This window comes from Chanos chanos, chromosome 11 (genome assembly GCF_902362185.1).
Source record: "Chanos chanos chromosome 11, fChaCha1.1, whole genome shotgun sequence".
In the NCBI taxonomy this organism is placed as follows: domain Eukaryota; kingdom Metazoa; phylum Chordata; class Actinopteri; order Gonorynchiformes; family Chanidae; genus Chanos; species Chanos chanos.
In genome coordinates this window covers 17,757,225-17,769,912 of record NC_044505.1, presented here as the reverse complement: position 1 = coordinate 17,769,912, position 12,688 = coordinate 17,757,225, and the positions used below count along the sequence as shown (strand labels likewise).

The window sequence follows — 12,688 nt, the reverse complement described above, 5'->3', positions numbered from 1 at the left end:
TGCTGAATGCAGCCCATAAAGGAGGAGTCATCAGAGAGCTTCTGTAGGTTGCATGTGGGGCAGGGAGGTTCAGATAGTGCAGACTGACTGTAGTGTGTCTGAGGTTTGGATGGAGAATAAATGATTTATGTTTCACTAATGACCTTGACTCTGACTCCCATTAAGGACTCTGGTTCCATGGACTGCACTCAATGTCAACTTCATTAGAAACACATACCTTGGACCTACACTCACTGGTCACTTTATGAGTTATACCTACCTTATACAGGTGTACAGTTACAGACCATAGGCCATCTGTGTTCATGAACAGTGTACCATCCTCTAGCCCTTCATCATTGGTCAGTTTTTAATCACAGTGTCACTTTTGACTTGATATTTTTGGGTGGTAGGCCATTCTCACTCCAGCAGTGACGAACATATTCACACACACACACACACACACACACATTCTATTACTGATGCCCTAAAGTGAGCTGAGTGCTGTAAATAGCTGCTTGTGGGAAAAAAAAAAAACTGACGTGTCAACACTAAGAGCATCTTCTTTCAGAGTGAGACGATGGGCTGGACTTTCTGTGACTAATGTTTTTCTCACCTCTTAAAGAGTCAGTTTCATGCAACACAAACACAGAAATGCAGGTGCACAAAGTGAACCCTGACATACAGAAACTACAGCATTAACACAGTTTAATAGTGTGTGTTAGAAAAATTCATCATAATGCAGACAGTATTGAAAGAAGTGAACTGGACTGAGGAGTGAGAGTGGAGATGCCGGTGGAGATTTATAAGAGTAAAGATTTTGCAAGTGTCCAAGAAGCCAACACACAGAGACATGATGTTTCCATTAAGAGAAATTCAACACACAGGTACATCTTACACAGGACACGTGTAAATATCAATACAGTAAAAAATGATTTCGCCTTCACATTTTTGCAGCTAATTTTACTTTGTTTACAGTTAAGGGAGAAACAGTCAAGAGAGAAACAGTGAAAATTTGACTGACTGAATGAGTGATAGATTGATAGACTGAGTGAGCCATTGAGTGAGTGAGTGATTGACTGATTGATTGATTGATTGATTGATTGATTGATTGATTGATTCTTATTTTCTCTCTTTCATTAGTGTTGTTGTTTGTGTTCTTTCAGCTCTGCTCACTCTGTTGAATGTCTGCAGTGACTCTGAATGGATTCTCTTCTGCTTTTTCATGACTACTGGAATCAGCCAATCAGAATAACCCATTCAGATTAATTCATTTGTCCTACACTGTGTCAGAGTGACAGAGCCATATATTAATTAATAAACTCTGCCCCATGCTTAATGCTAAATGTATGTTACTGATACACACACACTACAGTTTATTTAATGCCATACAGTCAGTTTATGTGAGTCCAACTCTGGAGAGGGACAGATAAAAGTAAAGGTGGAGGACAGAGACAGTTTGAACTTTCCATCTGTGTCACATGTTTAACACTTTGAGGGCCTCTCAGTCTAGACGGCCCTCAGTGATTTCCTGTGCTGCCAGCTTCCTGTTTCTGAACTGGTGTCATTAAAATAGAACAAAATACACAGTACACAGTAGAGGGCTTTTTTTGGCCCTCTCATGTTGCAGTTAGACAGAGAGCACTGTTTGTAGTTGTAGACATGTTGTAGAGTGTACCAGAGTGAGGATATAGGAGAGTATACATTAGAATGTAAACAGAATGGTGAGAGAGGACACTTTCACTCAGGGTAACGTCTCTCAGTTCATTGTTTCAAAATGATAACATAATTTTATCAAAGAGCAAAAATAACGGGATTAGACATGGGCAAACACAAAAAAAATGCAACATCTGGTCTAGGCACCTATTCAATTTGGAAACAAGCTAAACTGTAAATTAATAAGCTATGAATAGCAACAAATGTTTTCCCATTAAATCTTAAATGACTGGACTTTCTGACATACAGTGACATTAAAACTGGGTGACTCCAAACAGTGGAGTTGGAAGATGAGGTGGACAGGCCACGGAAGGAAAGCAGGAGGGAGAAAGAAAGAGACAGAAACAGAGAGAATGAGAAAGGAACTGGTGATGGTCAAACTGGTCAAAGTCACCTAAAAGAGGCAATTAAGGTAGAAGTCTTTATACCAAGTGAACAATTTCAGTTGGAACACATGTTCACATTCACACACACATTCGCATTTGACCTCATTCTCAGCTAAATGTCCCTCATGTGTTTTTTGTTTTTTTTTCAGTTTTTGTGATTTCCTTTCTCCCAGTCAATGTAAAGCAGTTCAGAGGCAGTAAGACCCACAGAGAGACAAGAGAAACCAACTCAGTACAAAACAGAGCCATATCAATAGTTTTAACTAAGCATAATCATGTGTTAGAGAACAAAGATGTCTGTGTGTGTTTATGAGAATGATATTGACACTGACAAAACCAATGGAGACAGAGGAGAGTGAGTGGAGATAACTGGTTGTATACATTTATACCAGTGCAGATATCATAGTGACCCCTGTTCCAGTCTCAAACACAGAAGACGTCTTCACCGAGAGAAAGGCAGCAACTCAACACACAGGTGCTGTATGGAGAGACTGTAAAAGGCCTCATAGCCACAGTGCACTGGATAAAGTCTCTGTCTCTGTTTGTCTTCTCAGGAAGTGACATCACATACTACATACAGTGTGTCTGGGGCTGCTGTGTGTTCTCCTGCTGGCTGTCATCATAGTGCTGTAGTGTGTCTTGTATATTTCAAAGCTGGAGCAGTTACAAAAGTACTACAACAAGCTGGTAACAGAGCGAGACCAGTTACATACTTATCACCCCAATACAACTATAGGGTGAGCGAATTTAACATATAGTGTTGAGAACTGGAGTAGGGAGTGAATGAATGAGCATTTCAATGAATGAATATTTCATTTGTGTGTTTAATCTGAAAATAAGAACATGAAACTATAATACTAACACTGCTACACACACATGCACAAACACATACAGACAAGCTAAACAAACACATGTTCACACATACTTACATTATAATACTAAACTCAGTACTTTATGCTTTAAAGAGCAGTTTGTGGAGAAGAACTGACCTTTGAACACTAAGACCATATTCTGTCAGAGTGAGATGATGGGGGGCTGGACTTCCTGTGGTCAAAGGTTTTCATGCCTCTGAAAGAGTCAGTTGTATGCAACACAAAGACAGAAGGGCAGACACACAGACCGACCCAAACATACAGGGACAACAGCACCAATTCAGAGTGATAGTGTGTGTTAGAGAATGGAGATGTCTGTGTGTATGTGTGAGACAGTCAACAGTACTGAGAAAAGAGAACTGGACAGAGGAGAGAGAGTGGAGATGATGATGGATATTTATGAGTGTAGATGCTGTGAGAACAACAGACACCGACACACAGAGAGACGACACCTCCACTAGAAGAAACCCAGCAACTCAACACACAGGTACTTCTAACACAGGATGAGTGTATATTTCTTCATTTAGTTGTGTCTTTTAATCAGAAGATGTACAAGCTGCAGCGACAAAATGAGTCTCTGTGTCTGTTTGTCTTCTCAGGAAGTGACAGACGCTACAGACTGACTGCAGTGTGTCTGGGGCTGCTGTGTGTTCTCCTGCTGGCTGTCATCGTAGTGCTGTGTGTCTGGTACACTGTACAATTAGACCAGTTACAGGGCAGTTTCCAGAATTTGACAAGAGAGAGAGACCAGTTACAAACCAGTTTCAACAAAATGATTGGAGAGAGAGACCGGTTAGAAACCAATTATAAGAATGTGAGTGCTGAGAGAGAGCAGTTAGAAATCAGATACAACAAGCTGAGTGTGGAGAGAGACCATGCACTCAGACAGCGAGAGGAGTTTCGGTATGGGCTCTCTAAAATAGGTGAGTGAATATTTTAATCTTTATTTCAATGTTCATTTCTTAGTGTCCATTGCTGTGTTGCTGTTTGCTTTTGGAAGACATTAGAGAGTAGATTTGCTGGTGAGCGTGTGGCAGCTATTGTACTATGGGTGTTTCTGAATGCAGTCATTTTACAAATTACACGTCGTTAAAAATCTGTGGTATTTTATTAACCCTCTACTGTTGTTCAGCAACCTCAAAACAGAGATGATGTTTATCATGTTAATATCAAAATTCTCTGCACAAATATGTATACAAGCTAAACAAACAGATATTCACACATACTTACATTACAACACTAAACTCAGTACTTTGTGCTTTAAAGAGCAGCTTGTGGAGAAGAACTGGCCTTTGAACACTAAGACCATATTCTGTCAGAGTGACATGATGGGGGGCTGGACTTCCTGTGGTCAAAGCTTTTCACGCCTCTGAAAGAGTCAGTCGCACACAACACAAAGACAGAAGTGCAGACATACAGACTGACCCAAACATACAGGGACAACAGCACCAATTCAGAGTGATAGTGTGTGTTAGAGAATGGAGATGTCTGTGTGTATGTGTGATACAGTCAACAGTACTGAGAAAAGAGAACTGGACAGAGGAGAGAGAGTGAAGATGATGGTGAATATTTATAAGAGTTCAAATGCTGTCAGAACAACAGACACCGACACACAGAGAGACGACACCTCCACTAGAAGAAACCCAGCAACTCAACACACAGGTACTTTTTACACATTGATGAGTGTATTTTTCTATAGTTGTAAATTGTCTGTTACCAAATAATTTCCCTCACACAGATTAGCAGCCATGTTCACCTTGTCTCCTGAAAAGAGCTGAAAAACAGTAAAAAGAGAAACAGTAAGAGACAAAGGATTCTCTGATCACTTCTCCACCATTCTCTGACAACATTTACTCTGACAAATGTCCTCAAATATGTAATACACAGATAAACAAACAAATGAATAAAATATTTAGGCAGTGAATGAAGACGGACAGGCCTGTCCCACTCGTACTTTCTAAAACCACAGTAGAGGATATTTTTTCAAACAAAGACTGAAAGTTACACTAAACCAAATTCAGGTAAAAATTGGCAAGTGCATAATTAACATGAAAGAAGGTTATCCGAAAAACCACGAGGAAACCTTGATTTTTGTGTCAAAATAAATATGTAATGCAATAAGGAGACTGAGTGGGAGGAATGGAGCCAATACATAATGTGTGTGACTGGGTGTGTTTGTTTATGAGAGAGAGAGAGAGAGAGAGAGAGAGTTTGATGCTTGAGAAAGTGTGATTATGTACAATAAAATGAGTAATTGTCATTGAGTTGTGTCTTTTAATCAGAAGATGTACAAGCTGCAGCGACAAAATGAGTCTCTGTGTCTGTTTGTCTTCTCAGGAAGTGACAGACGCTACAGACTGACTGCAGTGTGTCTGGGGCTGCTGTGTGTTCTCCTGCTGGCTGTCATCATAGTGCTGTGTGTCTGGTACACTGTACAATTAGACCAGTTACAGGGCAGTTTCCAGAATTTGACAAGAGAGAGAGACCAGTTACAAACCAGTTACAACAAAATGATTGGAGAGAGAGACCGGTTAGAAACCAATTATAAGAATGTGAGTGCAGAGAGAGATCAGTTAGAAATCAGATACAACAGCCTGAGTGTGGAGAGAGACCATTCACTCAGACAGCTAGAGGAGTTTCGGTATGGGCTCTCTAAAATAGGTGAGTGAATATTTTAATCTTTATTTCAATGGTCATTTCTTAGTTTCCGTTGCTGTGTTGCTGTTTGCTTTTGGAAGACATCAGAGAGTAGATTTGCTGGTGTGCGTGTGGCAGCTGTTGTACTATGGGTGTTTCTGAATGCAATCATTTTACAAATTACACGTCGTTAAAAATCTGTGGTATTTTATTAACCCTCTACTGTTGTTCAGCAACCTCAAAACAGAGATGATGTTTATCATGTCAATATCAAAATTCTGTGCACAAATATGTATCACATACATGTGATCATCTCTGTTTGTCTTCACCATCGTGGAAACAGATAAACATGCACAGAAAGGCTGGATGTGGAGGTATTTTAACCACAGTCTATATCACATCGGTTTTCAATGGGGGAACTGGAGTCAGAGCAGACAGTACTGCAGAGAGAAATCAGCCGACCTGGTGATCATAAACAGCAGAGAAGAACAGGTGAGAGAGAGAGAGAGAGAGAGAGAGAGAGAGAGAGAGAGAGAGAGAGTAAGAGAGTAATCAGATTGATCACATTTCCTAATACAGGTTAAAGTGATCATGTTTGCCTGTGCTTGTGTGTCTGTGTTGTAATTGCGATGCATATTCATGTGTTACAGGAAGTGACAGTGCTCTGGTCAGATGCTTCACACTGTAGTCTGTTTATGGAGAAAATCAAACACTTCACTAACGATCTGCATCATTTCATTTTCACCCTTTATCACATTAGGAGTTTGTAGATAGCTTGTCCAAGGGCAGTTTTGCAAGTTTTTGGATTGGTCTGACTGACAGAGACACAGAGGGGGTGTGGAAATGGGTGGATGGTACAGCACTGAACACTGGGTAAGAGATCACTGAATTTAACTCTGGTCATGAGACAGTTATTGACTCTTAACACTCAGTCTATTGTTCAGTATGAGAAATAAATTAAACAGACTGATTCTCTGTGTTATTTCAGGTACTGGGATGGAGGGAGTCCCAGCAATTTGAATGGAAATGAGGACTGTGTTGCTACTGATCATAATTTTTATAGTCTGAAAAGCTGGAATGCTGTGTCATGTTCTAATCGTTTAAGTTTGATCTGTGAGAAGAGACTTTTCTAGTGACATCACAATGGTAATCGTACTTTTCTGATAAGTGTATTTTATTTATTTTTTTTTTATGTGGACTTTGTGTTCGATGGTGTGTTGTGTTTACATTTGTCATCATGAACAGTGTGTGTGTGGGGGGGGGGGGGGGGGGGGCATGTTTGTGGATGTACATGTGTCTAACAGGAAATCACACAGCAGAGATCAGATACCACACACATTTCAGAGATCAAATAGTACAGACTGACTGCAGTGTGTCTGAGGTTTTGATGGAGAATTAAAGATTTATGGTTAACTAAAGACTTTGTATCTTAACTCTGACTCACATTAAGGCCAGTGGATCCATGGACTCCACTCAACTTCATTAGGAACACATACCTTGGACCTACGCTCACCAGTCACTTTGTGTTGTAGACTGACCTTATAGGTTGACCATATAGGTGTCCAACTACAGACTATAGCCCAGCTGTTCTCATGTACAATTTCTGTTTGAAAACACAAACACACACACACACACACACACACACAAACACACAGACACGCATTCTTAAACTGATGACCTAAACCGGGTTCTGTGCTATAAGTAGCAACTTGTGAAAAAGAACTGACCTGACAACATATAACCGTATATTTGTTCAGAGTGAAATGATAGGGGCCTGGGGATTGCTGTGGTTAATGTTCTTCTCAGCTCTTAAAGAGTCAGTTTGATGCAACACAAAGACAAGTGAAGACACAGACAGTGAATACTGATTTGCAGAGACGATAGCACTAATTCAGTGTAATATTGCGTTAGAGTTTATGTGAGTCCAACTCTAAAGAGGGACAGATAAAAGTAAAGGTGGAGAACAGAGACAGTTTGAACTTTCAATCTGTGATCACATGTTTAACACTTTGAGGGCCTCTCAGTCTAGACGACCCTCAGTGATTTCCTGTGCTGCCAGCTTCCTGTTTCTGAACTGGGGTCATTAAAATAGAACAAAATACACAGTACACAGTAGAGGGTTTCTTTTGCCCTCTCATGTTGCAGTTAGACAGAGAGCACTGTTTGTAGTTGTAGACATGTTGTAGAGTGTACCAGAGTGAGGATATAGAAGAATATACATTAGAATGTAAACAGAATGCTGAGAGAGGACACTTTCACTCAGGGTAACATCTCTCAGTTCATTGTTTCAAAATGATAACATAATTTTATCAAACAGCTAAAATAACGGGATTAGACATGGGCAAACACAAAAAAAATGCAACATCTGTTCTCGGCACCTATTCAATTTGGAAATAAGCTAAACTGTAAATTAATAAGCTATGAATAGCAACAAATGTTTTCCCATTAAATCTTAAATGACTGGACTTTCTGACATACAGTGACATTAAAACTGGGTGACTCCAAACAGTGGAGTTGGAAGATGAGGTGGACAGGCCATGGAAGGAAAGCAGGAGGGAGAAAGAAAGAGACAGAAACAGAGAGAATGAGAAAGGAACTGGTGATGGTCAAACTGGTCAAAGTACCTAAAAGAGGCAATTAAGGTATAAGACTTTATACCAAGTGAACAATTTCAGTTGGAACACATGTTCACATTCACACACACATTCACATTTGACCTCATTCTCAGCTAAATGTCCCTCATGTGTTTTTTTTTTTTGTTTTTTTTTAGTTTTTGTGATTTCCTTTCTCCCAGTCAATGTAAAGCAGTTCAGAGGCAGTAAGACCCACAGAGAAACAAGAGAAACCAACTCAATACAAAACAGAGTCGTATCAATAGTTATAACTCAGCATAATCATGTGTTAGAAAACAAAGATGTCTGTGTGTGTTTATGAGAATGATATTGACACTGACAAAACCAATGGAGACAGAGGAGAGTGAGTGGAGATAACTGGTTGTATTCATTTAGACCAGTGCAGATATCATACAGACCCCTGTTCCAGTCTCAAACACAGAAGACGTCTTCACCGAGAGAAAGGCAGCAACTCAACACACAGGTGCTGTATGGAGAGAAAGAGCAGTCATTTATACTGTAAAAGGCCTCATAGCCACAGTGCACTGGATAAAGTCTCTGTCTCTGTTTGTCTCCTCAGGAAGTGACATCACATACTACATACAGTGTGTCTGGGGCTGCTGTGTGTTCTCCTGCTGGCTGTCATCATAGTGCTGTAGTGTGTCTTGTATGTTTCAAAGCTGGAGCAGTTACAAAACTACTACAACAAGGTGGTAACAGAGCGAGACCAGTTACATACTTATCACCCCAATACAACTGTAGGGTGAGCGAATTTAAAATATAGATATAACAAACTACTTGGTGAGAGAGACTAGTTATAGACCAGTGTTGAGAACTGGAGTAGGGAGTGAATGAATGAGCATTTCAATGAATGAATATTTCATTTGTGTCTTTCATCTGAAAATAAGAACATGGAACTGTAATACTAACACTGCTATACACACATGCACAAACACATACAGACAAGCTAAACAAACACATGTTCACGCATACTTACATTACAACACTAAACTCAGTACTTTGTGCTTTAAAGAGCAGGTTGTGGAAAAGAACTGACCTTTGAACACTAAGACCATATTCTGTCAGAGTGACATGATGGGGGGCTGGACTTCCTGTGGTCAAAGGTTTTCACGCCTCTGAAAGAGTCAGTTGTATGCAACACAAAGACAGAAGTGCAGACACACAGACCGACCCAAACATACAGGGACAACAGCACCAATTCAGAGTAATAGTGTGTGTTAGAGAATGGAGATGTCTGTCTGTATGTATGATACAGTCAACAGTACTGAGAAAAGAGAACTGGACAGAGGAGAGAGAGTGGAGATGATGATGAATATTTATGAGAGTGTAGATGCTGTGAGAACAACAGACACCGACACACAGAGAGACGACACCTCCACTAGAAGAAACCCAGCAACTCAACACACAGGTACTTTTTACACATTGATGAGTGTATATTTCTATATTTGTAAATTGTCTATTACCAAATAATTTCCCTCACACAGATTAGCAGCCATGCTCACCTTGTCTCCTGAAAAGAGCTGAAAAACAGTAAAAAGAGAAACAGTAAGAGACAAAGTATTCTCTGATCACTTCTCCACCATTCTCTGACAACATTTACTCTGACAAACGTCCTCAAATATGTAATACACAGATAAACAAACAAATGAATAAAATATTTAGGCAGTGAATGAAGGCGGACAGGCCTGTCCCACTCGTACTTTCTAAAACCACAGTGGAGGGCATTTTATCAAACAAAGACTGAAATTTACACTAAACCACATTCAGGTAAAAATTGGCAAGTGCATAATTAACATGAAAGAAGGTTATCTGAAAAACCACGAGGCAACCTTGATTTTTGTGTCAATTTAAATATGTAATGCAATAAGGAGACTGAGTGGGAGGAATGGAGCCAATACATAATGTGTGTGACTGGGTGTGTTTGTTTATGAGAGAGAGAGACAGAGAGAGAGAGAGAGAGAGAGTTTGATACTTGAGAAAGTGTGATTATGTACAATAAAATGAGTAATTGTCATTGAGTTGTGTCTTTTAATCAGAAGATGTACAAGCTGCAGCGACAAAATGAGTCTCTGTGTCTGTTTGTCTTCTCAGGAAGTGACAGACGCTACAGACTGACTGCAGTGTGTCTGGGGCTGCTGTGTGTTCTCCTGCTGGCTATCATCATAGTGCTGTGTGTCTGGTACACTGTACAATTAGACCAGTTACAGGGCAGTTTCCAGAATTTGACAAGAGAGAGAGACCAGTTACAAACCAGTTACAACAAAATGATTGAAGAGAGTGACCGGTTAGAAACCAATTATAAGAATGTGAGTGCTGAGAGAGAGCAGTTAGAAATCAGATACAACAGCCTGAGTGTGGAGAGAGAGCGATCACTCAGACAGCGAGAGGAGTTTCGGTATGGGCTCTCGAAAATAGGTGAGTGAATATTTTAATCTTTATTTCAATGGTCATTTCTTAGTTTCCATTGCTGTGTTGCTGTTTGCTTTTGGAAGACATCAGAGAATAGATTTGCTGGTGTGTGTGCGTGGCAGCTGTTGTGCTATGGGTGTTTCTGAATGCAATCATTTTACAAATTACACGTCGTTAAAAATCTGTGGTATTTTGTTAACCCTCTACTGTTGTTCAGCAACCTCAAAACAGAGATGATGTTTATCATGTTAATATCAAAATTCTGTGCACAAATATGTATCACATACATGTGATTATCTCTGCTTGTCTTCACCATCGTGCAAACAGATAAACATGCACAGAAAGGCTGGATGTGGAGGTATTTTAACCACAGTCTATATCACATCGGTTTTCAATGGAGGAACTGGAGTCAGAGCAGACAGTTCTGCAGAGAGAAATCAGCCGACCTGGTGATCATAAACAGCAGAGAAGAACAGGTGAGAGAGAGAGAGAGAGAGAGAGAGAGAAAGAGAGAGAGAGAGAGAGAGAGAGAGAGAGAGAGAGAGAGAGAAAGAGAGTAATCAGATTGATCACATTTCCTAATACAGGTTAAAGTGATCATGTTTGCTTGGGCTTGTGTGTCTGTGTTGTAATTGCAATGCATATTCATGTGTTACAGGAAGTGACAGTGCTCTGGTCAGATGCTTCACACTGTAGTCTGTTTATGGAGAAAATCAAACTCTTCACTAATGATCTGCATCATTTCATTTTCACCCTTTATCACATTAGGAGTTTGTAGATAGCTTGTCCAAGGGCAGTTTTGCAAGTTTTTGGATTGGTCTGACTGACAGAGACACAGAGGGGGTGTGGACATGGGTGGATGGTACAGAACTGAACACTGGGTAAGAGATCACTGAATTTAACTCTGGTCATGAGACAGTTATTGACTCTTAACACTCAGTCTATTGTTCAGTATGAGAAAGAAATTAAACAGACTGATTCTCTGTGTTATTTCAGGTACTGGGATGGAGGGAGTCCCAGCAATTTGAATGGAAATGAGGACTGTGTTGCTACTGATCATAATATTTATAGTCTGAAAAGCTGGAATGCTGTGTCATGTTCTAATCATTTAAGTTTGATCTGTAAGAAGAGACTTTTCTAGTGACATCACAATGGTAATCGTACTTTTCTGATAAGTGTATTTTATTTATTTTTTTTATATGGAGTTTGTGGTCGATGGCGTGTTGTGTTTACATTTGTCATCATGAACAGTGTGGGGGAGGAGGGCCATGTTTGTGGGTGTACATGTGTCTAACAGGAAGTCACACAGCAGAGATCACATACCACACACATTTCAGAGATCAAATAGTACAGACTGACTGCAGTGTGTCTGAGGTTTTGATGGAGAATAAAAGATTTATGTTTAACTGAAGACTTTGAATCTTAACTCTGGCTCACATTAAGGCCAGTGGGTTCATGGACTCCACTCAACCTCATTAGGAGCAGATACCTTGGACCTACACTCACCAGTCACTTTGTGTTGTAGACTGACCTTATAGGTTGACCATATAGGTGTCTACAGACTATAGCCCAGCTGTTCTCATGTACAATTTCTGTTTGAAAACACAAACACACACACACACACACACACAGACACGCATTCTTAAACTGATGACCTAAACCGGGTTCTGTGCTATGAGTAGCAATTTGTGAAAAAGAACTGACCTGACAATATATAACAGTATATTTGTTCAGAGTGAAATGATAGGGGCCTGGGGATTGCTGTGGTTAATGTTCTTCTCAGCTCTTAAAGAGTCAGTTTGATGCAATACAAAAACAAGTGAAGACACAGACAGTGAATACTGATTTGCAGAGACTATAGCACTAATTTAGTGTAATATTGCGTTAGAGTTTATGTGAGTCCAACTCTGAAGAGGGACAGATAAAAGTAAAGGTGGAGAACAGAGACAGTTTGAACTTTCCATCTGTGTTCACATGTTTAACACTTTGAGGGCCTCTCAGTCTAGATGACCCTCAGTGATTTCCTGTGCTGCCAGCTTCCTGTTTCTGAACTGGGGTC

At 40.1% G+C, this 12,688-nt stretch overlaps 1 protein-coding gene across 1 annotated transcript; it reads left to right on the top strand.

The window, feature by feature from the left end:
* Positions 1–3,839: 3,839 nt before the first annotated feature.
* Positions 3,840–6,759, top strand: LOC115823959 (C-type lectin domain family 4 member E-like). Its single transcript, XM_030788010.1, has 4 exons — positions 3,840–3,873; positions 5,931–6,079; positions 6,348–6,460; positions 6,576–6,759. Exons 2-4 carry the CDS (start codon positions 5,954–5,956, stop codon positions 6,718–6,720), a joined length of 384 nt encoding a protein of 127 aa, XP_030643870.1. The 5' UTR covers positions 3,840–3,873; positions 5,931–5,953; the 3' UTR covers positions 6,721–6,759.
* Positions 6,760–12,688: the final 5,929 nt, after the last annotated feature.